Source organism: Carica papaya, chromosome 6 (genome assembly GCF_054855325.1).
Source record: "Carica papaya isolate Zhongbai chromosome 6, ASM5485532v1, whole genome shotgun sequence".
Lineage (NCBI taxonomy): Eukaryota > Viridiplantae > Streptophyta > Magnoliopsida > Brassicales > Caricaceae > Carica > Carica papaya.
Genome location: NC_142314.1, coordinates 6,880,751 through 6,908,733, shown reverse-complemented (window position 1 = coordinate 6,908,733; position 27,983 = coordinate 6,880,751). Strand labels below are relative to the sequence as shown.

General features: G+C 35.6%; 2 protein-coding genes across 26 annotated transcripts; one reads left to right on the top strand and one right to left on the bottom strand.

Annotated features, from left to right (window-relative positions):
- Nucleotides 1–63: 63 nt before the first annotated feature.
- On the bottom strand, nt 64–27,983 carry HEN4 (RNA-binding KH domain-containing protein). Of its 25 annotated transcripts, none has more exons than XR_015821659.1 (10): nt 27,072–27,983; nt 24,278–25,096; nt 23,886–24,161; nt 23,353–23,649; nt 23,099–23,181; nt 22,385–22,496; nt 4,845–8,420; nt 1,602–1,668; nt 1,169–1,256; nt 955–1,086 (listed from the first exon to the last, which is right to left on the bottom strand). XR_015821659.1 is itself a non-coding variant. In XM_088222931.1 (8 exons), exons 1-8 carry the CDS (start codon nt 27,732–27,734, stop codon nt 1,031–1,033), a joined length of 2,394 nt encoding a protein of 797 aa, XP_088079057.1. In that variant the 5' UTR covers nt 27,735–27,982; the 3' UTR covers nt 64–1,030. The 25 variants fall into 25 exon arrangements, 9 of the variants coding, with proteins under 9 accessions (XP_088079057.1, XP_088079059.1, XP_088079058.1 ...); XR_015821662.1 differs by having other exon boundaries at nt 955–1,074; XR_015821660.1 differs by having other exon boundaries at nt 1,175–1,256.
- Nucleotides 9,423–12,394, top strand: LOC110818917 (costars family protein). Its single transcript, XM_022047958.2, has 3 exons — nt 9,423–9,582; nt 11,849–12,043; nt 12,132–12,394. The coding sequence occupies exons 1-2, from the start codon at nt 9,502–9,504 to the stop codon at nt 12,041–12,043; spliced, it is 276 nt and encodes a 91-aa protein (XP_021903650.1). The 5' UTR covers nt 9,423–9,501; the 3' UTR covers nt 12,132–12,394.

Below are 27,983 nucleotides of genomic sequence, written 5' to 3'. Positions count from 1 at the left end.
TGCTTTCTTAATCATAGAAAGATTTCATCAATACTCTACCATAACTCATTATAACTCTCAAAATAAATAAGTAAAAATACTGAATTAGTAACATTATTATCCCTACATTGATCAGGATAGACGACAAGAATTCAGAGAGAGGAAAAGAAAATTTAGAAAACCATGAACGTTGACCAAGAGGTCCACCGACTCACTCAAGGAAGAAATCCAAAGGCTCGGCAAAATTCAGCCTGATGGTTCTTACAAGGAAGGTATCAGATCTCCCCTCCCTCTCTCTCCACTATAAAATACACAGACGCGAACACGTATAGTCAATCAAGAAAGCACCACTCACTCGTATACAAAAAATTTATACGTCGATTAATATATAACTATTTAAATATTAACATTCTAACAGATGATACTTGACTTTTTACAGAAAAAAGCAAACAAAGAAAACTCAAAGATTCAGGAGGGGTCTCGACATTTGGATCCCAGTTTCCAGCAGCAATATCATGACACTCCACCAATGATGCAAACTGTCCATTCTTTCGGTGCATTCTAGGATACAAATATTATTAAATGAACAGAGAGCTTATTACAAATAGCAAAGCCCAGACTTTTCATCATCAGTTATTTTCCGCACTCTTTGTTCAACTCCATCCCCCTCATCCTTTCCCCTTTTCGGTAAAGGGAGTCAAGAGCATTGTGTTTTCTCTATTTTCCCCCCTTATTCCATGTATGATGGTCTCTTCTGTTTTAGTACAAAATAATAAACTCTAAGAAACATGTTTTTTTAGATAAAAGAAGAAGATTTATTAGAGAGAAAGAGAAACAATACACTGCAAAACTGGAAGTTAGGAAGTATGTTGAGCGCACTGAACTTTTATATTCCCAAAAGCTTTAATATGTCAAGACACTTATATTCATTCCTTCATTCCAAAGCGTAAGCTATCCAATTATCAGGCATCTTACCTCTGTGCAACTTCTTTCCGGCGTCTGTATCGAATTTTCTTCTCGGAACACTTTTCTTTCCGCTTTTCACGAAACTTCACCAATGAGGCAATTCTTTTAGAAAGTCTTGTGAAGCCTCACCTGCAACCTTGTCTATTGTAAGAAAAATATTAATTATCTAAGATATCAAAACATATGTGTCTGCAGATCAAAAGGGTACTTTAACAGGAAATACCCTGACCGTTCTGTTGTAGCAGAAACTCGGTGATAGGTACACTACTAGGTGTATCACCCCCTCCCAAAAGTAATAGCACAGCTTGCCCCTGTCATACACATTCCAGTATATCAACACACATACAAAGCCAAGTGGCACGCTTTACAAGGGCAACATACAAATGGTCTCTCCAGTTTAAAAAATTGTACGTCTCCTTAGTCAAGCAAAAAGCAACAAAAATTATTCGAATTTATTGACTCGCCTCAACATGCAGCAAGGATATCTATCCATGTTTTAAAAGCAGTGCACTTTAAAAAAAAAAAAAATTAAATGTCATTTCTGCCAAAATCCATTATGTGTGAGTTATTTACATAACTTGGCCACAGTGGGAACATAATTCTTAACGGAAGGTTTCAAAATTCTCCTAATTCAGCTTTTCAATATCAAATCATACCATCAAACAACTCTTGAAACGAACAGATCTCTCATCTCTCATTTTATCATCCAAGGCAGCATGTGAACTAAAAATCCAAAACATTTGCATTAATGGAAAAACATCATATACTGGAAGAGATGTAAAAACTGATGATGCTCACAGCAAAGTTCAATCTTTAACCATAAAAAGAAATAAATACATATATATATATATATATATATATATTAGCAAGGTTAAAATATGTAACAGCAATTTAAAATCTACACTACACTGACACATAAACTTGGCTTAATCATTTGGAACCAGAACAAGCTTTAAAAGAGCCCCATTAACGTTGATCTCAAGCATGATTCATCTCTAGAATACAAATACTAGGTCTAGATTTTTCCTCCCTCTATCAAAACCTTGAAATTCTGGCAGGATAAACGTGCAGTAATGAACCTTTGAACATCTAATACCAAGTTTTGTCTAGTCTTTTGGGATGTATGTTCTGTTCGCGACATCAAAGGTCGAGAGGAGGAGATGAGGCAATAATGCTGGCTTTTTACTTCTCTTTAGGGCTGCCATCAGGCCTGAAATCGTAGACAAGCTGTTTGGAAAATGTCCAAGAAAGGAGTCTCTAAGGTCAGAAGCTGGTACAAGGAGCATATGAGGAAGTTCAGGGCCGTCAGCATCGATAGCTTCCAAAGGAAAGCTATCCTAGAGACTCATCCACCTTCTAGAGTAGCTATTTTAAGTGGAAAGTCACAGGGCAGCATATTCTAACCATTGATAGCAATATAAAAAGTGGAGCTTTTTGGCCTATGCATGCTACTGCTGCAAAAATGCAGCAGAGTCTCCCTGCCATCTCAACCTTGGCATGCTTGGTCTAGAAGGCTGTGGGAAATAGCAACCAATATTAAGCGACTGTTTTAGAGTGGCTGTTTTAAGTGGAAAGCCACACGGCAGCATATTCTAACCATTGGTAACAATATAAAAAGTGGAGCTTTTTCAGGCTATGAATGCGAGTGCTGCAAATATGCAGCAGAGTCTCCCTGCCATCTCAACCCTGGCATGTTTGGTCTAGAAGGCTGTGGGAAGTAGCAATCAAGTTTTTGGGATTGTTCTGGGTGTTGTTTGCCTCTTTTCAGGGAAAAATTTGGGCTTGGTACAGCAAAGCTGCTCTGAACAGCAGAGGAAGAATTTGGCTCTCAATCAACTTTCTATTTTCTTGATTCTTTGGAGAGAGAGAAACATGAAAGCCTTTGAAATAGTGTGTTCCTCCTCCCAAAGAAGTTCCAGATTTTTGGCTAAGAAACTTATTCTTTTAGGTTTCTGGTCAGTATTTATTCAGAGATGAGGGCTTCTTAGGCCTAGTAAACCTTCTGAATTGTAACTTAAGACTGTTCACACCCTCTTCGTACATGGAAGAACCCCTTGTATCTTCTTTATAATACTCTTTTTTCACAAAACAAAAAACACCCAGCCATACCCTTAAGCTATAAATTTTTCTGTCACTCTATACAAATTTCCTTGTTATAGCCCACTTTAAGAACTATATTTTATCATTGCACATGTTACTTCAGCAACTTTCTCATTGCAGATTTCAACTGTTTCAGTAGTTTCACTAACCAGGAAATTATTGTAAGTAGAACTTTACAAAGGCTACCATATGCATTGTAACATATATAATACCTCCATACAAACTAATTACTCAACGAGGATCTGTGCGTATGTGCACTCCGTAACTAATGCGATTTCTCCCCCAAGATACCCATGGGTTGCTTTGACTTAGGTCATGTGCCACACAAGGAGGCATAATATTTTGCTGGTGCTCACAGCTAATCTTGAAGTTCCTTAGCATCAGCAAGGAATCCTAGGTTTGACCCAAAAAAACTAGTTCTTTTGGAGGATTGGGTATTGGGAATTTTAAATCTAGGAACTTGTCATTATTAGTTATGTGGTTAAGATGTTTTTTCGCAGGAACCTAATTCTTTGTGGCATAGAGTAACCTTCACAGTAGTTAATGGAATGGTTAGGATGTTGTGACCACAAAATCCACCAATCATAAGGTCTATCACAAATATCAACGGGGCCTTCCACGACAAATGGATTTGGAGATACTTTAATGAAATCAACAGCCTATGGAGATTATCGTGGACATAAAATGGATGAAATATGATGGTAATGACAGATTTATCTTCCCCACCAGAACTCATGGCACAAGTGCTTGGAAGGGGATCCTTGCAACCTACAACGAGGTGATGATGAACAATTACTGGAATGTTGGTAATGGTGAAAGGGTGAATTTCTGGAATGACACTTAGTGCACTGAAAACAGCCTTAAATCTGTCTTCCCATATATTTACTCCATTACACAACGAAAAAACCTTCTGGTTAGTGAGGGCTTCGATGAATTGGGCTTTTGTAATATTGCTGTCAACCGCAACTTAAATGACTGGGAGATGGATGAATTTGGACAGTTCTTACAGCTGATGTCTAGGATTCAAATTGTTAACAGACCGGACTCCCTAATCTTGAAACCGCAGAAAATTGGCAAATTTTCCACTCGGTCTTTCTTCAATCTGCTTACATTTAGCATTGACCGGTCTAACTCTACTCCTCCTACATATTTCCCCGACAAAACCATTTGGAAACATAGTGCTCCCCCCAAGGATTGCATTTTTGCTTGGAAAGGTGTTAAGGAGAAGATCCTGATATTGGATAATGTAATAAAAACTGGGAAAATTTTGGTCAACAGATGCTTCCTTTGTGATAATGATGCTGAGAGCTGCAATCATATTCTTCTTTGGTGTCCTTTTACTGCTAATTTGTGGCACATGGTTTATAGTTTGATTGGTATAAATTGGGTTATGTCCAGCTCTGTTTATAATGAGATTATGGCCTGAGAGGTTTTAGTTTCTAACAATTATGTTACCCGACTAATTCCTTTGACTATTTTTTGAGTTATTTGGAAGAAAGAAACAATAGATTTTTTGAAGGCAATGAAGATCCTTTTATAAATATCAAAAATAGATGATTATACTGTTTTGGATCCATATTTTTGGGACACAGTCTCGTTATCTTTTGATGACATGAACCTGTGGTCGATGTGGTCGATATACTAGCTGATATGTAAATTTATTGTAAATGAGCAGTAGTCCCTTAGAACTACTTTTTAATACATTTTCTTACTTTTATCTGAAAAAAAAAACGATTCACCAATCATAAAAGTTTACGGAAGTTCATTCCAAATTTCCTTAACATCTATAAGATTCTTACCAGGTACGAAGCGAGGGACTGTTCCTTTTTCCGGAGGATCTTTGAAGGGACGGCCAACCCTTGGACATCAATTCTCTAGATCCAAAGTGGGGGACAGTTCTCAGCACCATGTCAAAGCTCCAACAACAAAAAGCACAAATATAAAGACCTTTTACGATTCTAAAATGATAAGAAAACTACAAAGAGCTTATCAAAATTGTTATCCAACTGAGTAGGGAATCTGCCTAAGCCATCTTTGGTTCCTCAAAGAAAAAGAAAGAAATTTGGAAAAAGAAATTAAGAAGAAGAATTTTCATGATCTAGAACTAATTGTGAGTGCATTCCAGCTTGCTCACGTCCTTTCTTTTTTAAAAAATACTGAGTGTGAATAATATCATAAATAACCGGGGGGGTGACTACCTGTAAATAAATTATTTACATATTCAGCAAAATATTGATGATGTCTCCTAAATCCTCTATAAAGAAAAGAGGATGACCCAATACTAAACATTCAATGGTCTGGAACCATATATTCCTAATCAAGTCAAAATCGTTAAACATCGTCAACCCCTTCGAAAGTTCTTTTGCTCCTCTCCTTTCAGACTGCCCAAAAACAATAGACAAAAAGAAAAAAATAGATATTATCAGCTCTTTTATTCCCCTTCAAAATACTCTTTTTGCTCACATTCAATTTTGAGTTCCCTTTCTCTGCCTTGTTTCACATAACAAAGGGAAAAAATAGACAAAGTCGTCCTATCAACATGCCCCAAATTCAATGCTTAGCGGCAAGCCGGACAGACACACTTGCTTTAACTTAGTTCTCATTTTAGATCAAACCAACTAACCAAACTAGGAATCAAAATTATTCTCCATACTTTACTTCAAACATTAGTCCGCAATAGTAGCAAAACATTTTGAGACTGCCAATAAAATTTGACCTAAAATTTCAACATTCCTTCTATTTTTGGGGCCAGGAGGGAGAGGGTGCAGTTGGCCAACACAAGTTCTGAAAAATCTCCTATCCAAAACAACTCATCCTAGCAGAGAAACGATACTAGAAAAACATTTCCCTTCTCTTGTTACTACATGTTCTCTGCAAGCAGAGAAAAACAAAAAAAAAAAATTTCAAAAAACAAGCCTTGTCTAGTACTCTCACTTTTTGAGGTGTAACGGCAGGGAAGACGAGACCTCGCCCTCAAATGCCACAGTGAGCTTACTAGTTTGACTCTCGATAACATTAAGGTAATATTAATACTGATAACATTAAGATTTTTTTAAATATTAATAATGAGATTTTAAATATTAGTAGTCATTGTACCCTCTTGCATTAATAGCTTGTGTTAATTGGTGTGTGGAGAAGAGTTGCTCTAAAGGCTAAAGTTTGATTTCAAGACATTCATAATACTCCAAAATTGGTATTTGAATCTCATTGCTAGTTGCAGCCTGCTCCTTAAAAGATTCTTTTTCCCTAAAACAAAACCAAGCAAATGTCTAATAAGTTAAATAATATTTAATTACTACCATAAATAAGAAATATAAAGAGTAATCAATTTATTAATTGCAGAAATTACAAGTGAAGAAATCGATGCAATATGATACTGACACTAAAAAAGAGTTAATTGTGTATTTTAATTTCTGATACAAAAAACAGAAGTCATTCCAGCAAAGGACAAATCTTTTCCTTTGTGGTATATGGTCTTTAGGCTGCAAACTCTGTACAAATAAGATTTTTTTTTAAAATCTCTCAAGTACCAAGTACAATTCAAGTTTACAACCAATATTGAGTAGTTACTAACTCATAAAACACAAAAAAACCAAATCTTTCATATTTGTTCAACCCAAATCTTCTGACAATTTACTAACTCGTTACAATATTTCTGCAAATGAATAAACACTCAGATATCGACCCTTTTACGGCGGATTGGACAGAGTTTTTCATCTTCAACCAACTAAAGATGCATGACTCGTGAAAGATGTGGCGACACGGCATGTCAATCAGCTCCTTGGCTGACAAGAAATCTTCGAGACATACAGCGCAGGCGTCATCAATGGCATCACAAGTGTCGGTACGATCAACGCTCCGTTCTGATCTCAGTTTTTCAAGGAGGGAGGTCGATACCCCATTATTTGCAGAACTATCCCGGTTGCCACCACCAAAATCAAACTCGGCCTGGCCTAGATTGCTCCTATCATAAGTGAGCACATCCTCAAAATCACGGATTCTCTGTCCCGTGACTCTTTCGTCAAAAATAACTTCAGTCCAGACAGTCCGTGCGTGAAATAAGAAGTGGTTGGAGGAGCGGGCAACGGATATCCCTCGGAAATGAGAGAGCATTTGGGTAGCGATTTGCTCAGCTAACTCACGAGCGATACCGAAACTAGTGAGTTGGATGAGAATGCGGTGGTGGGCTGTGGATTGCGAGAGCAGGTCTACTGGGAGGTAGAAGACTGTATGGGCAGGTGCAACGATTTTTTGTCGACTCAAGACGGTTTCCCCACCTTCAAGATGACGGAATACCCACTCATAAATATAGGTTACTCGAAGTCTGACTGTGAAGTTTCACGATCATCAGTTATTGCAGCAACCCAGTTCCGTCAACATTCAGTGTCCTCAACTCCATGTTTCTTCACAGAATAAAGAATGGAAGCAGAGAAAGAAAAAAGGAAACAGAAAGCCTAGATAGTGGAAGAAGAGCAGAGAGAGAGAGAGAGAGAGAGAGAGAGAGAGAGAGAGAGAGAGAGAGAGAGATTGTTAGTTGCGTTCAGGTGTAGTAAATGTAACTATATATTGTTTCGATTTTTTTTTCTTTTCCGATTCTGAAGTTGTAATTACAACCTTGTTTCCTTTTCCGAATTGGAGTTTTAATTACAAATCTAAAATTAAAAATTTAGGGAAGATCCGCTCCTGATCTTTCTCTGGTTTCCTCTCATATGGGGTGGGTTACGAGGGGAGCGGAAAAACTGACCGTTGGTAGAATTGCGTCGTAACTTTCTATTTTTTTATCTGTAATTAATTAAAATTCTAATTTATTTTATATAATTTACGGGTTTTAATTTCGGCCCATAGATTTCCTTATTTCTTATCTTTATGTTTTTATTTTTCTAACTTACCATTTTTCACTGAAAAATTAACGCTCTGATCTCCTCCGACATTTCTTCTTCTCCCTCCCCTTCCCCCAAATTATTTTAAAAAGAACAGACGAAAGTACGTTTGGCTTGATTATATAGAAACATAAAGAAATACTTCTGTCCAGTATCAGCATTAACTTAAGAATGCTGTCTTGAACGCACTCCTTCTTTTTGTTAAATAATATAATTATAAGAAAGAAAATTCAAAATTGGAGACTGAACCAGTAGCATTTGCAGTATCCAGTGTACAAAGATCATGAGTATATATCTCCTAAAAATTTATCATCTAAGTACATGGAAATACGATATCAGCTTCCATAAAATCCATATATATCCAGCATGGTAAATTCGATAAAAAAAGGTAAAATAGAAAAAAGAGGACAAGAAACTTAGCTCACTGACTCCGCTGAAGAGAAACGTCGGGGATGACAATTTCCACTTGCCCAATCGAATCCCTCGGAACCAAGACTGATTGTTCCAACAACATAAAGTTCTTCCATCAGTACTAGAACAAAAAAATCATCCTCAGATCAACACCATGTACCCGATAGTGAAGAACTCAAACGCCGATAGGAAGATGCAAGGACATCGGGTTTTGAGTTGAGAATCCAAAATTTTCCAAGGAAACAGACATAAAGTGGAATCGAAACGGAAAAGATAGAGGCAGATCTGAGATTGGAAAACATATTTTACCTGTAGGAGATAGAAGGAGAACTACATCAGTAGTTAGAAGACAGAGAGGAAATGTTAAAGCTGGAAATAGAGAGAGAAAAGGAGGGAAATGCATTTAGCAACCAGCAGTGGAGTGGCGGGAGAACAGGGCACGTGGAGGAAGATGATTGGCTGACCAGTGTGTTTGAAACTTTTTTGTTTGATTTTTTTTTAAACGTGTAGTTAGATTATGCATCCACCCTGTAATGCCTTACTATATTTTTTTTATAATATTATTTTATACTAATTATTAAGTAGATTATATATAAATATTATTTTACATTATATTTTATTTTAATTAATAATAAAAATCTTTTAATTAAGTTTTAAAAGATTTTTATTATTAATTAAAATTTTGAAGTAGTTGTTGAATTAATTGGGGTTTAATTCAACAACTACTTCAAAATTTCAATGCTTAAAATATTTACAAGTAAATAAAATAATTAAAACAAATAAAAAATTAATCAATCAATTAAAATAAGTAAAAATACTAAATTAAGTAACTATAGCCCAATTTGTAATTTTAGTTCATTATCCCAAATTATAATTATAATTAGCAACTCAATAAATCAAAATTTTTAATTCATTATAATTACTTTAATTTAAAATATATATATAATTATCATGCCATGTGTTTTTTTTTTAACTAAAAAACGTAATCAGATTTAATCAAAGTTGATTAATGTTAAACTGGCAATTAGCTGTAGTTTAATTATAATAATATAAGATCTCATGCCAAATATCTTGTAGTTGTCCCCTTCGGCTAATAATAAAAGGCCATACATCAATCAGGGTACACGATAAGATTCACAGGGAGGAAAAGAAAATTTGGAAAACCATGAACGTTGAAGAAGAGGTCCACCGACTCAAGGAAGAAATCCAAAGACTCGGCAAGATTCAGCCCGATGGTTCCTACAAGGTATCATATCTCCGCTTCCTCTCTCTCCACTATAGAATGCATATATTTATCCATGGATGGAACGACATGAACGACGTAGGATCTGAGTCGATGGTAGATGTAGATAGATCTTGTTTTCGAGTTTACTGGAACGTGTTAATGGTGGATTTATGGTGATTTTATATGTCGACGGTGACGAATTTAGGATGAGGTTTGATTTTTTATTGATGAAGATGGTTAGAACTGTGAAATTGTAGGTCAGTAGAGGAGAAAAGGGTTAAATTGATTGTCGCCACTAGCTTCTTGGTTTGGCTTTAGATCGATCTGTTTCAAATTTATCATGAGGATCTGTTCTCAAACAAATGGTTTTTGCAGATCTGAACTAGTGCCGCGGAGTTCTCTGCTTTAGTAAGATTAGTACTGGTTCAAATAGAAATGGTAATATCATTTCTATTCCCTAAGTCACGTAGAGAGAGTGATGGTCCTTTGTCTGGAAAGAGATTTGTTTAATGGGAAAAGAAAACGAAGAAAATATTTTCTTTTCTGTAGAAATTTTTTATTAATGACAGAAGAGAGAACGATGAGAACATTTCATCCCTTTTTTCGCACAAGGTCAAAAAAAATTTTCGTACCACTTTCCGGAAGAATGCGTAAAGGAGAAGAGTTAACGTCATTTTGAGAATAATTTGGTATCTTTATACTAAAATAAATCAAAAGTTTTGCCATTACCTTTCTGTCATTTTCTCTATGAGTCTTATCCTCTTATTGGCAAAAATGATTTTCATTCTCCTCTTTTCTATCTCCAATTCAAATGAAATACTATATTTCCATTCTTCCTTTTATTGCTAATTCTTCCCAACGGTATAAAATTTTTTGTGCTTTTGTCGCATTTCATTGCATATATTTTCTTCCATTCCAGTTTATATGTTCCAAGCAGTACAATGTATTTTAGATAAATTTCATTCCATTTTATCAGGATTTGCTCTATTCCATGGCTCTCTCTAAATACCAAACGAAACTTGAAGATGAGAGAAAATTTTGAAAATGGTGTCTTATTATTTCATGGTATTACTTTGAATGTGAAGGAATTGGTTAAAGTTTCTGGTTAAATGGTTAACTGTTGACTTATGAGGACTCTTTTTTAACTCAATTGAAATACAAACCAGTCTCACTTTGTAATTTAGCCTTTAGACTTTGCTTTTCCCAATGTTTGATTCTCCAACAAAAATCTTTCTTTTTGGTTTGTTCTCCTGCTATCTATATAACCATCCCCTGTCCTTTATGAATGTTGATCTTTTGATTGCCAAGACAAAAGAAAAAAGGGTTATCTCTTTTGATATTCCACCACATTGTTCTTCTTTTTTGCTTAAAATATCATAGCAGACCATCTGTATTTAGCCCCAACTCAAACCTGGACACTTGCTATCATTTTAGAAGGAACTGCTTGATACATACTGGCTTCCTAAGAATAGCCTCTAGTCATGACCTCCATTGTTGAATCTCTATGGAAGCCCTCACATCCTGTTTCAGTCAATAGAAATGGACTGAAAAAGGTATTAAAAACATGCAAATACTACACCATTTGTCTCTTGATTGTCACTATAGAGGTGCAAATCTGGAATTTCTCATGTTATATATTGATTCATTGACACCAATTTTTCTGTTTGTAAACTCCAAACCCCAACCTCCCGCCCCTGAAAAATGTAAATGTTTTCCCATATTCGGCTGAACTTCCATTGAGATACTTGAAATAAATTTGACTCTGCCTTTCAGACATGGGTACTCATTTTGATCTATTTACAGAAGCATGAAAAGTACGGGCTAATATATCTTCCATAGATAGCAACTCTGATACTTCAGCTTGTATGGAGAGTTAATTTGAATAGTATTTACATTATGCATATGACTTACATATAGAAATGGAATGGGTATAGGGTGAGAGACCATTCCCCACTCCTCACCTATCTCTGCCTCCTACTAATGGTTTTGTTCAATTTATTCTCTCCATTTAAAATGGGAAGGACAACTGAATTACCCCAACCTTTTGCCGTGTCTAGATTGTACTGTTATTTTGAAGCCTCGGGTTGGATGAATTGAATCGAATTGGATAGAAAAGTGCTCGATTATCTGTGAACTGGATTCCATTTTTTTCCTTTGATTCATCAATGAATTGGGGTTTTAACTATGATTTAACCTTGACCTTTATTTTGTGTTGCGTTATGAGCAGCAAAATACTATGCTATATTAACTTCTCAAATGTAATATCAGATTTCTCCTCTTTTTGAAGGTTACATTTGGTGTGCTATTCAACAACTGCGAAAACATTTTTGAAGCACTTCTAGGCACCCTAAGAGCAGCAAAGAAACGAAAAGTGATTACATATGATGGTGAGCTGCTGTTACAAGGAGTCCATGACAATGTGGAGATCACCCTCAAGCCAACACCAGAGTTGACAGGAAAAGCAGCAGGAGCAAGCACCTAGGTAAATAGTGTTCAAGAGAACAGGCTTCTATTTTATTTATGTTAATTACTCATTACTGCCAATTTAACAACTAAATCCTACTTTTCAGATCTTTATCCTCTGGTTACTGGTGGAACAAGTTCGAGGGTTGGCATAATCAGAATCAATTTACAATTGGTACCAACTGATCTGAATCATCCTGCAGGCAAACTTTCACATGAAATTTCAAATTGCAAGTGTGGTCCAGATTAGCTGCATAATTTATTTTCTTATTTCTGGGTGAGGCTAAAGAGTGATCCAGCAATTTCAATTTTAAAATTTGACAATCTCTTGAAAATATTGAGTAAAATGTTACTAGTAAAGTTTGGCCTATTCTACCATAGCAATACTCTATATTGAAATTATAGAACAACACAAAAACATGGCTGAGTTCAAGTTCACTGTCAACGGAAGTCCGTTAAAATTAAAAATCTTCTATTTTTTCCCCGAACCTTCCATTTTTTTTTTTTTCCCAATACTATCATCTTCACACATTATCAAGGGCATCGACGTCCATTTTACCAAGCACCAAAACAGATTGGTGACAGCGGTCAAGACCATATGTTTGGTTATGCCGCTGTGAGACCCCCCAAGCTTGGTTCATATTTATCTATATGCATTTATTTATTAGTTAGGGAGATCATTCAGCAAATTCAACTTGAAAATTTTTAAAGCCTGTACTTACGAATTTTATTGGGTTTCCATGTCAGATGCTTTTGTTCATATTGGATTTCACATGAATTTTTCATCCTTTCTTTTTGAAGTCAGTTTGTGTGTTTCTATTCCTTCTTTTCATGCTTTTTCCTTCTATGATTAGTGATAGTGGGGACAAGATGATTTCACCAATATGAATCAAAGGATTTTAAAGCTAGCCAAGATTAGACAAGAACATTTCAGAATCATTCCCAAACAATTTACTGGCCAAAATTTTACGCTAATATCCTTAAAAAAAAACATAATTTTATTGGGGTTTTGTCCTTTCCTAAAAAAAATTGTTACTTTTATTTAGAAATTACAGTTTCAATTGAAAAGATTTAATTATTTTTTTTAATATAAAGGAAAACAAAAAAAAGAATTATTATTATGTCAGCTGACTTCAATAATCTAAATATAAGTGAGTATAGAAATTCTTACGAATTTGAGAAGATCCCTAATTCAGGCATTCACTTCCGTGGTTAGAGTGACCTAATTATGACATTTTTGGAATAAGTGCTTGACGTTAAGAGAGTCTACCTCTATAAGAGCTTCTTAAATGCCAATGTGATGGACTAGCTTTAAGGCCCTCCAAGGCTCCTTGAACCTCAACCGTCAATGGGTCACTAGTACCTACTTTGCACATGGAACCAACTTGCCAAGTACCCTAACCATCTCTCATCAAACCACCAAATGCACAGCCTGAATCATCACTAGGTTAGTCATCTATGTTAAGCTTGAACTGAAGTAAGGGGGAGATTTACGAGCAATTTATCGATAACTAGTTGATTCTCTCTTGCCAGTGGCCATATGTCGTCTACTGCATGTATTTTGTCCTATATATATTAATAAATATATTTTTTTCTTTTATTAAAATATACATATATTAATATAATAAAATAATTATATTAAATTTAGGTTAAATAATTCGTAAATTTAATACAATCTAAAAAATAAAAATAAAAATTATCTAGAGGGGGGTTTGACTTTTTTCTTTTTGAAGCCAATCTAGGTTTTGAGTTTGACAAAATCTACATTCATACCATTCTTAATATTTATTGTTGAGTTCATTAAGAAATTTTCCATCAATTTGATCACTGACGTCGATTTAGGCTAACTTTATGCTTTTAGGATTTGATGACGCTAATATAATTTTTGTGATCACAACATTCTGGTAATTTGAATCTCTAACTTTTCACTCATCATTTTATACGTCATTCTCTCTTTTCATTTCCAGTGCCAAGAATCTTGAATCAGTATCTTGGTGACAAGAACTTACATCTTTTATTTACCTTTAAGTGCACCTCTTTGAAGTTTCTTCATTTCTTTGTTGGCTATTTGTGTCATGGATCTTGTTAGTTAGCTCCTTTTGCTCCACGAACTAAGACTTTGGGATGCCACCTTTCCTTCTCTGGACCAATGTCCTAGGCTAGAAACTTTGCTCCTCCTTAGGATGTTTGCCGTTGTTAGTTATCATCGCCACAACCATTGATGGCTCGTTCACACCTATGCAAGAAGTAAAAATTTGTTAGGCAAAAGAAATCAACTCCATGCCCATAGATTCCACAAGTGATTTAGTGACTTTCAATTCCATACATATCATACGAAGCAACCGCGTTTGATGAGCGAGGTTATCACGTCTATCCTGAATACACTTTTGAAGTGAACACCCTGCTTGTTCTGCAGAAACTCAATGTTGGAGCACTCAATGTTGAGCTCTAGGAATCAAATTAAGATTCTCATTTTATCTATAATAGCTTCGTTGAGGATGAAGTTCAGACACTAAAACCTAATTGTGAGATAATGACCAAGAACAATCCACGACTCTCTTGTAAGTACGAAGTTGTAGTCTAACTTCATGGGAAAGTTTGGCCAAGTAAAAGTTGCACCTAATATAGATCATTCAGGATGATCCCCAAAGTAATCTACATTGCTTGAATAAACAAAGGCGTTTTAAGTTGTTTTTTTCCCCTAGTTGTTTAATCATTAGGGTTTTACTCTATGGCTTCTAGAGACTCAGTTTCTCCTTAGCTGTCAAAATGATTGATCAACATAAGTCATTTTAAAGGATCGTGTTCCTCATCGTCAGCTGTAAGGGGAAAAGTTGCATGTTCTTATTGCGATTCTATCCAGGAGGCCTAGTCAACTGTGGTAGATCCAAACATTAGCTTTTGCTTCCATGAGGTCGCACGAACCGTGCAGGGATCATTTGTTGTATGCTCCACTTACGCATCTCCATTGTCTTTATTGCTTGAGACATCTTGCCTTGTTTCATTAGGGTATATGATTTCTACCTGAGTCGTGCAAAGATCACTATCACTATCACTGTCACTAGTGGTGGTGGATTTGACTAATTATTGGGGCTATTTGCATCGAGAAAATGAATTTATAAAAGCTTGAATAATTTTTTTAAAACTAATTGCAAAAAAAAAAAAAAAAAACATTTGCTTAACTATTTGATGATGCTTACTTTGACAGCAAATATATTTGCCATTTCTTTTGCAGAGGACACGGTGAAAGCATTCAATCTGAACAAAATGATGAACTACTCAGGACGCACGTACACATATATGTATATATGTATATACATAAATGTCCTTTTGGTATCTCACATCTTTCTTCTGCTGCTTGAGTGGAGTAAATGGAACATTTTCGAAAGGGGTAGAAAATCGTATTTGGTCCGATGATGCAAGGCTGGTTTAGCAAAGGTAGAAACGTAATAACTACAGTTACTGTTACTTCCAGCTCTTGAAGTAATGGTAGCTTAGGAAAGAGAGAGGAAAGGAAGAAAAGAAGGGGACGGGAAGAGTGTTTTCTGATAAGAGAGTTTGGTAAAAATTATTTACTAGTTATGTTTTTGTAAAATAAATTTAAAATGTATATAAAATTATTTGTATTTTTGTTATAACTAAATATAATTATGTTTTCAGGTAATAATAAATTAAATCGGTTGTTGTAATTTTTCCGAAAATATTATGATAACAAGGCTTTTGTGAATTCTAAACACAGTTTTGGGTCCATTTCAAATAGTTTCTAATTTTTAATACAAGACTTGATATATTTCCACACCTTCACCTTGATTATTTTCAGGAAAGAATTGAGTTCTATTTAATATAAAGTTCAAAATTAAGAATTAACTAAAAATTTAATAAGAAATGAACCATAGAAACCTTTACTTTTATAGAATAGACACCAAAGAGAATCCAATATGCAAAAAGAAATTTAGTATTACAAAAGCATTTATGGGGAACTCAAATCACCAAAAAAATCAAGAGAGTGTCACTGTATGTACAAATATATTTATATCTCAATTAGAATATTAACAAGATTTCTGAAATTCTCCGTAAAATAAAGAGGACGATCCGTATAGGTCTCTTGTTTCTTTCTTTCTACACCGTCCAAAATATAGATAGGGGAACGAGACCCCCCACGGGTTACTTCCCGCCGCTAATACTCTTCCAAGAGCAAATCTTGTCCCTAACAGTACTAGCCATTGCCCACCTAATCCCCACTCGGTAAACTGTCCGTAATGGTCCATAAAAATGTACGCAAACGGACATCAAAATAAGATGTGGTTTTGTCTCCCTCTTAAAAGAAAATACAGCCATTCACCTGTAATCTTCCCCTTTCTCATAAGTTTATTAATAATAAGAATACACACCTATAGCTTGCCTCCCACAGAAAGAAGGCAACTATGGATGAAGTATTACTTCCTAAATTTGTAAATAAGGAAAACTGGTCTCAGTGGTCTCAAACTTAACCAAATTATTATAGAAAGACCTCACCAAGAAGGTCCCTGCAATATTGAGACTCCAGAATGGTTGGTCATCACTCCCGTCCATGAAAATATGAAATACTCACAAAATCAAATAGGTTAATAAAAAAATCAGAGCAGACAAAAAATAACATTACAATTCCATATGACTTCAGCATATAAATACAAATCAGCACAGTTAAAATGTATGCAAATTCCCACGCCTATATATGCATGCATTTTCCTGTAATATCACATAGATACTTGTACACCCCAAAAAAAAAAAAAAACCAACGGCACATTCACACACATGGACTTCAATGGATTTTAACCATCTACTGCATCAAACCTGTTAAAATGCAAGTGTCTTTCGTTTGTGTTGAGGTGTACTTAGAAATTAAACTTCCAGAGCCTTTATGAATCTTATTCATCAAAAGAAAATTGGCATGCTCAAACATGTAAAAGTTCCCTTTTTGATTCTCTTGGGTCTACTTATAGTTTAATTCCCATTTATTTAAATAATTTCCTGTAAAATATTTATATTATCCTTAATATATAAAAATCGAAAAGAATTTAATATCCATTTTATGTTTGTCCCACCTACCCCACTCCCACCTTCAATTCCTTAAAGGAAAATTTTAGTTTCTATTTGATAAGTGGAAGCTATAAACTCCACCCAATAATTTAAAATTGGGGTTAAGAAAAAAATAATTCAAACATGAACACTGTTTTATCTTTACATACCAAGTCTAATATAGAATTAATAAGACATGGAATGAGAATAAAATCAATAAGAAAATTGAATTGACGTTTGGTGCAAGGGAAAAACCTTTAAGAACATATTAGTTTTTTTCCAAATTTATGTACAGAGACATATATGGTTGTAAAAATGGAACTTACAAAATGACAGTAAAACATAATATCAGTTTGAAAATAACTTTTTGACTTTTTAAAATTATGCCATTTTTTCACAATAATTTTTTCAAATCTTGTTTACATTTTTAACAACTAGTCATAATTTTGCATAGAAAAATGTATATGACTATTAAAATATAAATCCAAAACAATTTTCTAAACCTCTTGCTCTCAAATAGACGGCTTAGGTATGAAAGAATTTCCCCTTTTGTGTGTCTCTCATTTGAAAAACAATTTTTGGATATCATTATTGACATTAATATAATGAAGCCTATTTTTCTATCTTTCTATTCTGTGCATCCAATATGCTAATTATGTTTGCTTTGGGCAAAAAATTTGTTAAGAATTTCTGCCAAAATAAAGAAATTCCTGTTTTGTTTTTCACTTTTTAAGACATGGGTAAGAGGTAGTACTCAGAACTCATCAACTTTCTTATAAAAGTGTTATGTTATATAAATTAGATGGCTCTTAACTGTTAAATTTCAATTCACAAGTATATCCATACTCTCAGTTTTCATCTGTTAATATTGACAGTACAAAGGCATTGGTGGATCATAGTGTCTATCAATTGGATGTTTGAAAATTTGAATTCCTACCTATTTTTTCTTTCAAGTTTCTGCCTTAGGTTGTTTGGATAAATTCAATAATTTTTTTACTTTGAAAATTCACACCTAAAAAGTAGAATTCAAGTAATATATTCCAACTTTTCAAAAAAAAAAGGAATATATATTCTAAATTTCATTAGTTTTCATTTAAAATTTCAAATACATTGTTCCATTTCATTTCTAATTTTCTCATAAACCAATTTGATACTGTTTAATTTCACTTATATTTTTTTTGTAAAGACAATTTTATCATTCAAATAACATATTTGCTTTCCCTTTAGATCATGTGTAAAATTTTAAACAAATTTAACTGAATCTGATTTGCTAAACTCCCTATACATTTAGTATAATAACAGGGAAAGTTATTTTAACAGAAGCAGAGATTGTTAGGTTGAGCAACAAAAATTCTAGTAGCTGTTTATGTTAAGAAGCTGATATGCCAGCACGAAAGGCAAACATTAAAATTGGAGATTGGAAGGTTGAAACCTATTCAGATCATTGTATACATATTTTTCGAGAGCTTACTTGATTGCACTATTAGAAATTATATGTGAGAATGCTAAATTCGCAAAGTATTTTACAAAAATTCTTACATATACTGACAGCGCCTGATGCGCATTGTAATTATTTACTTGATGGGGATGTCTTCCTCACAGAGTTTGTAATTTTTTTGTAAATTATTTTTTGTATAGATTTTTATGTGTGCCATTACTCTCTTGGTATATTCATGATGTTGATTTCCTATCTTCTTTGAATCTTTAAAATTTTTGTACAACTCATTTGCAACATGACATTCCATTCAATATAATAAAACTTGACCGCATAAAGAGTTTTGCAACAAACTAGAACAATGCATCTTATGACAATTTGAAATGTATTACTCTAATTCAAAATAAAATTCTCAATTAGGAATATTATATTTTATCTTTTTGTAGAATTTATACTCTCCTAATTCAATTTAATTAATTGTAAATTTGTAAGCAAAATTTCTACCTTCATTTCAAACATAATATCCCTAGTCTTAGTCTCGTGAATAATATGAATGAGGCTTGCGAGATTTCCATTTTCATTTCTACGGGAAGCATAACCCCAAAATCTTATTATGACCTTCCTCTTGTTTATTGTTGCTGATGATGATTAACCACTGCTAAAAATACTTCACAGAAAGAAGTAAAAATCATACGCCACCACTGCCTACCGGTCACTTAGATGTTGGAAATGATAACAGGGTAATATTCTAGGATGATATGCTGTCCCGGATCAACCTTCGAAATCCCTTTTCCCCAGTCCAGAAACTTCCAGAGTAGGAAGTCCTCGGTCAAATTCTTCTAGTATGCTATTGTATAACAAGCTCATATGAAAAATTTAAGGCTTCTCTGATAGTGGCTACAGTCTCATTTTCATTGTGGATAATTTTTTTTTTCTGAGATTGAAAGTATGGTATGATTCATTGATTCACAAGCACCAAAGGCCGCCAACCCATTCACATAACCTCATTGTGGATAATTTTAAGCAGTTTTGTCATGATTTGGTGTCCATTTTACATTTGTCTAAACTATATTCTTTTATGGTGTCTCGGGGAGAGAAGTTTATAGAATCCAATGGTTAGATTGATGGCATCCAACAGGTGGTTTCAGTAACCTTTTATCTAATTTTTCTACACCTAGAGATATTGATTTCAGACCTCAAATACTTTCTTTAAAGTTCATCCACTCCTCAACAGGAAGATCTTTAGGAACCTCTATGTTTTGGTGGATCCTCTTTTGTAGTTTTGCTTTCTCTTCTATATATAGGTGGCACCATAATACCTTTGTCTATGGTAAACTTTTTTCCTCTAGAAAATAAAATTGATATCATTCAACTGCTGCCACTTCCCGTCCAGCAGCAGGCAGGAGCAGCATGGATAACCAGCAAAGTTAAGACAGTCATTGATTCCACCCTGTTTTAGTCAGAAACTCTTAGATCCTCAAAGGATGAACTTGAATGACATTGGTGTTTACCATAAAAAATTTGGTTGAACTTTCTTTTTTGCAAAAATGTGATAGTATGGGATTTTGGATAGAAGCAAAAAGGCATAAATACATGCTCCATCTAACACATGTTTAGTAGCCTTCTGCATGATAAACATAGAAGCAGACCTGAGTTTTTCATTACTTCGTACCATAAGCTTTTGTTCTCATAGGTATCTTTTGATACTAAATTCAAGTAGTATATCTTTTTGGCACGTCCCGTGAGATAAAAAGTCACCAATAAACATTAATAAAATCAAAAAACCAAATGATAATTTAAATTTTATAGACCTCTCATCCAACCCTCCGCCCCACAGAAAAAGGCATTCTTACCTTAAAGATGTGCCACTATGGTGTACCCTTTAAGGGTAACTGATCATTTTTTTATCATTAGTAACGTTTACATGGGTTGCCAATAGTCATTTAGGTCCCTGAAGAATGTGGTTTATTTCTCCACCAAGTTAATTTGAGTGAACGGAAACAAGACTATAAGATAAACCAATTAGAGAGAAACTAAATAAAACAATTTTTATATTTTTCTTTTGAACAGAACTGGATTTAAACATACTCATCTCCAGTTCCTCTCAAGGATCACAGAATAAAATTGAGAAAGTTTACCTCAGAAAGCATTCCTTTAAATGCACAGATTGCAATTGTCTAAGAGGAGATGAAACTCCCAGGACGGAGGAAATAACAACTTCTCATAGTTCTCAAGGTCTAATTAAGGAAGAGGAGATGATTTTTTGTAGTAGCCTTTCCAGAGAATGTTAAGTAGATGTCTTCATAGTTTCCAGTTAAGTGTGAAGACTTTTTGTTTGAGAAAAGATGACGAAAGTCTTCAAGACTAAACAAACCTAAGATTCCTTATTAGTCGAGTAACAGGTTATTGTTATCTAGGTAATTCTCCGGTCTAGTGTTAACTTAAGGTGGGATTGGTGAGGTGAAATGGGTTTTCATTGAGCATCTTTGAGAGTCTATGAGCAACTGACATTCATATGCTCATCTATGATCCTGTTTTTGAGAATTTATGTTTTGGCATCCATTTGAAATTAATGTTTAAACGATACTAGATCATTTAGTTGTCATGTGCTAAGCGCTAAACATAAGGCTTCTTTTTCTTCATCCCTCTTGACAAACAAACGGGGACTCTCCTTCAAATCTCAAGATACCCAGAACTAATATAAGAAAAGAAGAGAAAATGGTGACTAAGAAAACAAAAACGAAGAGACCAACTTAAAACATTAAATTCTCAATCAGAAGCCGTCTAGTTCCTACAGAACATATCTGTGAATGATAGAATCCAATTGCTTTTTTGGCTAGACATGGTGTCACCAACTTAGCATATCACAAGCAAATATCCAGGATGAGCATACACAATTGAAGAAATTAATAGCAGCAAAACAACCCAGGGGTCAATTGTTCCTCCTTCGGTGAAAATTTAAGTCTTAAGTTGAAGATGATTTCATCAAGATGGTCAAGTGAGGATGAACGCTTGAAGAAGGCTTTGAGCTGCCTGGGTTTCATCAGGTGTCCCAGATATGACAATAATCCGATCATTTGTTCCTATATGAGGTTCATGCACTATGACTTTGGCACCGGAAATCTGATTAAAGAAAATTCTGAGGTCAATCTTAAGTTTATTCTGATTGGATATCTCATAAAAAAGTAAATCTTGAAGCCTCAGAGACAACTATGATCTTAGGTGGGAAAAAGGGTAGCTTGTGATTTAATTGAAAGAATACTTATTCTGAAGAAAGAAAAGGAACCAAATGTACTTATGGGCTTTATTACAAGGAGGTGAGCTTTCTCGTTGTATGAGATCTTCACCACTCAGGCTAAACTTCAAATATGCAAGGTTTTTATATGAATTTTTAAAACCAATGTTTAACCAATTGTTTCTTATAAAATGCGTTGTCATGAGGCAGATATTGCATGAAATTTTGTTTTAAGACTGGAAGAATTTTGATCAGATGGCAGTTACATTTGTCTAAGCTTTCTTTTAGAGATATAGTTTTAGCTTTTTTAAAAAAAAAAAAAAATAGAGATAGTTTTAGTTTTATTTATCTTTGGCCTGAACCTATTTATTTGTGCTTTATGTGATGTATTCTCCTAGGGTCCTCTTTTCCCATTTTGTGTAAGGTTGAGGAATTGAGTTTGTTTGATGTTGATGTCTATTTCTCTTTGGCAGAATTATCAGCAGATGGCCAGTTAAATCTCTTTCCATATTTTACTTTTCTGCTAAACCATGGCTGGACCATACAGCCAATTAAAACCAGTCCAAATTTTATCAAGAAAACTCTGACCAAGTTAAACTAAAACTTCAATTCAAAAAAGGTTTGTACCATACCTGTCTTAGACAATCCAGATTCCTACCATTCTCGCCATAAACAGAACCAATAAGATTCCCTGGAACTCTAATCTCTACTGTTGTATTTGTCACAATAGCCGTTTTCTTTCCGCTACAAGGACAAAGGAAAGAGTCAATAGTTAATAGCATTTAAACTGTCTTAAAGTCATTTTTAATTGTCTTCCTTAGTCATTATCATCACCACATTTAGGTCCATAAGTTATAAAGTAAATAAGTTTGAATGATTTTAGAAATAGGAGTGACTCTTACTCATGCATAAACGATTTTGCACATTCAGAAGAGTATGGTTATAGATGTGAAGGACTTGATTGACCGCGAGCAAGCTTGGATCCAAAAATCCAAAATACCACAATGAAAAGATATCCAGAATCTGATTTCAAACTATGCAAAGATAGATTTTCTTTTTGTATATTATGCAGGTGAAGTGCCAACCAAAAACAACTTTGCAAAAATTGAATTTTCAGACAGAAATCCATTCCTTGAAAAATGATAAGGAATCGGAAGCATCATATCATCCGAAAGATTTTTAAACTTATGGAAAACAACTAGCAACTATCGTATAAGGGGAAGAGGCCTTGCAAATAATTTAAAGTAGCATAATACATCAGCTGATTAAGTTTACACATGATCATGTTCATTGGGAAAAGAAATATATAATTTTGCTTCATATATTCGGTGTTCTAGGATACCAACCTTCCCAGTTCTAGTCCACACCTAGTAGCAGTCAATCCTCTGCCAACATCATCTCCAATGCTTGAATTTACTCTGCCTACTGTCTACAATCAAATTCAGCACCATGAGAGAGAAAAGGAAAACCAACAAGAAACCAAAAAGTGTTTGCACTTTGCATGTAGTATGTCCCTCGGGAACGGGAAAGAGTGCAAACTTGCATGTTGACAAGAATGTGAATACATCTGAAAAGGAGGAAGGGAAAGACAGAAACTTACCTGTGACCCCCACAATCTTGGTGAAGGAGGACTATCATAAGTATGAGAAAATCCAAGATGATCCATACCAGGAGTGAAGGTAGAATGTCTACTAAGATTTTGAGAAAGACCTACTGATGAACGCAAGCTAACAGGGGCAGTAGAATCTGTGAGTTTTCCATAAGGACTTGTCTCGATTTTTACAGAGGAACTGCTCTTTGTTCCGAGACTGCTCGGCATTCTGGAGAAGAGGTTATCTCGCAATCTGCCAGTAATATGATATATAGCATCCTTCACGTTTGGAAACTCTCCGGAAATCTTTTAAACAAATAGAGAAATAATCAATGTCATAAAAAGTTAAACAAATAGAGAATTAGTTAGTATCATAAAATGCTAATGTCATATACTATCTACCATAGAAAAAATATACACTGAAAATGAGTCAAAAATTATAACTGTGATGCGTCTTTCAAAAGAGGGTTCCAATATTGCTCAGGCTTAAAGTACCAATTAGACCTTTGGTAAAATACAAGAGGAGAAAGACACTATTTTACCTGTACCACTTGATCCTTCTCTGAGACACACTTTGGGCACCGGTCAACTCCTATTACGCGTATGCCTGTTCCAGTTGCTTTCCGGATTTCCGAAATTATTGAACCTCCTTTCCCTAACAAACAACCAACTTGATTTGATGGGACTACAAGCCGTGCAGTGATGGATGCTCCCTTACTTGAGGCAGAATCCAAGCTTTTTTCACTTTCAGCCTCTACAGACCTAGTGAAAACAAGGACAATAGCCTTCTGTGCTGGCGAATATCTCAACTCAGGGTTCTTCATGAGAAGAAGCCAATGCAAGATAATTAGTAAAACTACTCCATGAAGTAACCATATATTAATATCTATTTTGTTTCCATTAAAAAAATAAACGTAAACATCAAGTGACCAACCTCTGATGCACTAACAGTTATTAAACGTTCATCACAGGCAGCTAATGTAGCTCCAACACTTACAGAAGCACCGGTCTCACTCTGAAGAGCCCTAATAATAGCACCTCCCTTCCCAATAATTCCACCAGCTCGATCAGTTGGACAAAGAATTTTGAAAACCACTTCCTGTTGCATAGTTTTCCCATCCAAGGTGGAATGCTGTTCGGACTCTAAGGGTAAAGAATGAACTCCTGAAACATAACTGACACTGCTGCTCACCATGGTATGCTGCACCGCATCACGGTGTGAAAGTAAATCTACACGGAGGTGAGGAGGTGTTTCTTGAGGGTCTCTCTCAATATGCCTGCCCAAAGCATCTTGAGCAAGCACCCCAACAGCCCGTCGAAAAGCATCTTGGGGAGGCAAATCAAGGGGCCTGCGCAAAGCATCTTGGGGAAGCACATCAAGGGGCCTGCGCAAATTATTTTGGGAAACCAAGTCATCGTGCCTGAGCAGAGCATCTTGAGCAACTGTCTCAACAGGCCTTCGCAAAGCATGCTGGGGAATTACCTCAAGCCTCCGGAAAGGATCTCGGGAAATAATGTCAACAGGTTTGTGCAGAGAGTCTAGCGCCACTGCATCAATAGGCCTGCGTAAAGGCTCCTGGGGAAGATAAGGCTCCTGGGGAACTATCTCCAGAGGTAAGTGTAAAGTCCCTAAAGAAACTGTGTCCACAGGTTTGCTTCCAACCATCCTTGTCTTGTCAGTTGGTTGACAGTCTTGAAGACAACGAGAGACAGCAACAAGTGCTTTCCTAACGGCCAATACATCACCTTCAAGCTGGCATTAATGAATAATTTATAAGAAGAAAAATAACTTTTCCAAGCTGCAAGCTGCAAGCTGCATATAATGAATAACTTATAAGAAACGAAAATAACTTTTTCTAAGTTGCGAACAATTAGCCACATTGAAATCTCCCACTTCTAACTTGTTAGATTTTTGAAATCCACTTCAGCAGTAAAAACCTGAAAAACCTCCACTATCATTTCCTTCTTTCCCTATTGGAGATGTTGGTCTCATACCCTGAAACCTAAAAGTCCTTGAATGCACCAAGACGAGGGATCCACCTTCCTTTTCATGTTGTTAGTGAAACATTTGAGGCTTGAAAATCCTACTATCCTTAGTTTCCATTGCCCTTCTATGGAGGGTGCCCACCAGAGATGAAGGTAGTAATTCATTATTGAAGATGGAGGTGTTCTCAGAAAAGACTGAGCCCCAGTATCAACCAAATACCCAATATACGAAAAAGATTATCATGCATTAAGCCATCTCACCAGGCAGCTCAAAATCCTTGACTACTAATTCTCTAATCCACATTTTGTGCGAAATGTATAATATAGAGGGAAAGACAATAATTACTAATCCATAAATTCTTTAATCTACCATTTAGCAGTTCAAAAGTAGTAGGAGAAAAATCACCTATCAAATGCAGAGTATGCCAGACAATACCTTCCCTTGTTTAAATATGTAAGAAGATTATTAAAGAGCAGAATATTACAGAGTAACGCCAACATTTTTTTAGGTTATTGCGGGCTCAGTAGGGGAAGAGATTTGGGCTTGGGAAGGGTTATGTAAAAAAATGTAATGTGTAAAGCTTATTCCACCTACTATTTTTTGAGTGTTATAGAAAGAAAGGAACAACAAGGCTTTTCAGGTATTGAGAATGAGATATCTAAGATCAAGGATAGATGGTTTCAATTTTTTGGATCCTTGATTTTGGGGCATGGCATTTATAGGGTGCAGGATTTTGGGAATGTCATAGATATATTAATAAAGTTGTAAATTTTTTGCAAATGAGTGGTACCCTTTAGGTACCTTATGAATACTGCACTTTATACTTTTTATTTCAAAAAAAAATACAAGGCCAACATAAATCAAGTGCAAGAATCCATCCGAAAACATACTCTGAAAGTTAACAAGAAAGAAACTGAGGTTTCTTATGCAATTTCTATAAAAGTTACAATTTTCCAATGAGAAAAAAGAGTGTAAGCAGAAGAAGAAAACGAAATGCTATCAAAGTACAGAAAGGAACTAATGCATTCCATGAATTAAAGATTTTAGAAAATAAATTTTTGGACTTAATCACAAATACAAGTTTGGAGATACGGTGGCACGAACTTAAAGGTGCCAAAATCAGAAGCATCCTAATCAGCAAAGCTCCTAACAAACTTATAGTAAATGCTTTTCTAAGCTCACATTTGAGTTTGACGTTTAAGAATACCAGCAACAACTAAAACCTTCTCAATGCTGAGTCCTGAAAATCTCAAGCAGCAAAAGTACCCTCCCCGCTGAAAAAGAGAGGGAACGAAAAAGAAGGTTAAGTACTTCAGAATTTAATCCATGCCATTGCAATCAAATTCAAAGAAAAAACAACTGAGACCACGACCACTTGGAATTATTTGCCAAAGATAAATTGTGACATGTTCTATTAAAATTGCAAGCATAAAGCCTACACCAAAGAGCTCCTTGTAAATCTCAATTATGTCCAAATACTTTAGCATTTTCCAGGTACCGGAAACCAAACCTTGCAAGACAAATGTAACAACAATCAGAGCAGCAACCTCACAGAAGAACTCCGGAAACTACCGTAAGGAACTTGAGTTTGTAGACGGCTATCAACATCTTATCAATTTAAAAGCACAACGTAAACGCTCTAAGCCTTAACCCTAAAAAGTTAGTTCTAGGCTTAACATATTCGACCAAAAAAGAAGAAACATGATACGGTGTACGAAATTCCATTCAACCAAATCCTTACCTCCACGATCTCGTCATTCAGTTCAGCGCAGGCTGGCAGCTTCTCGGCTAAAACCTTGATCTTGCAACCACTTTCCTTCTTTATCTTCTTCACCACTTTCCCCCCCTTTCCTATAACGGAGCCCGCATGGCTCTTCTCCGCTAGCAACCTGCATGAAACTACTCCCCCTTCCACATAAACGCTACCACCACTCTCCACCGCCACCTCTAAAATCCGGTCGAAAACCTTGATTAGCGCCTCCTGTGCCTTGGAAATCTCAACATCTCCCTGCCCGTCTCCTCCCTCATTTCCAAAAAAATATCTATTATGGCCGCTAGGGTTTACTCCCGATGCCTTGGCATGCCATTTCAACGTTAGGGCACTTGGAGCGACGACCGTGATTACTCGTTCGGGACACTCTGACGGAGCCTCCTCGACGCGGATCTTTGCGCCGGTCGACTGCTGGAGCTGCTTGATCACGCTCCCGGACTTGCCGATGACGCCGCCGACGCGCGAGACAGGGCAAAGCAGCCTGAACGCCACATGACGTCCTGGCACCGGCAGCGGCTGGACGTGCGTCTTGGCACGCTTGGCTGATCCGTCGGGCGTGTACGAGTCCGAGTCCAACATTCCAGTGTAGTGTATGACTCGCTTTGCCGGTGGAGTGAGAAAGTGACTTCCCATGGACGTTAGCTTGAAGCTTCTCTCTGTATATATCTATATAGATAAATTGATAGATATATAGAACGTATCAAACAAGCTAGAGTTGGTTTGAGTAGCCTCTAGTAAAGATTTGCTACTCTCATGTGCTTATGGCCTGTTTTCCTCTTTCCATAAGTGGAGGCATGCAAAGAGATGGAAGTTAAGGGGTTTACAGTGCTAACTTGCGCCGGTGGAGAAACTAAATGGGTCACCTTGCGCCCCTTTGAGTTA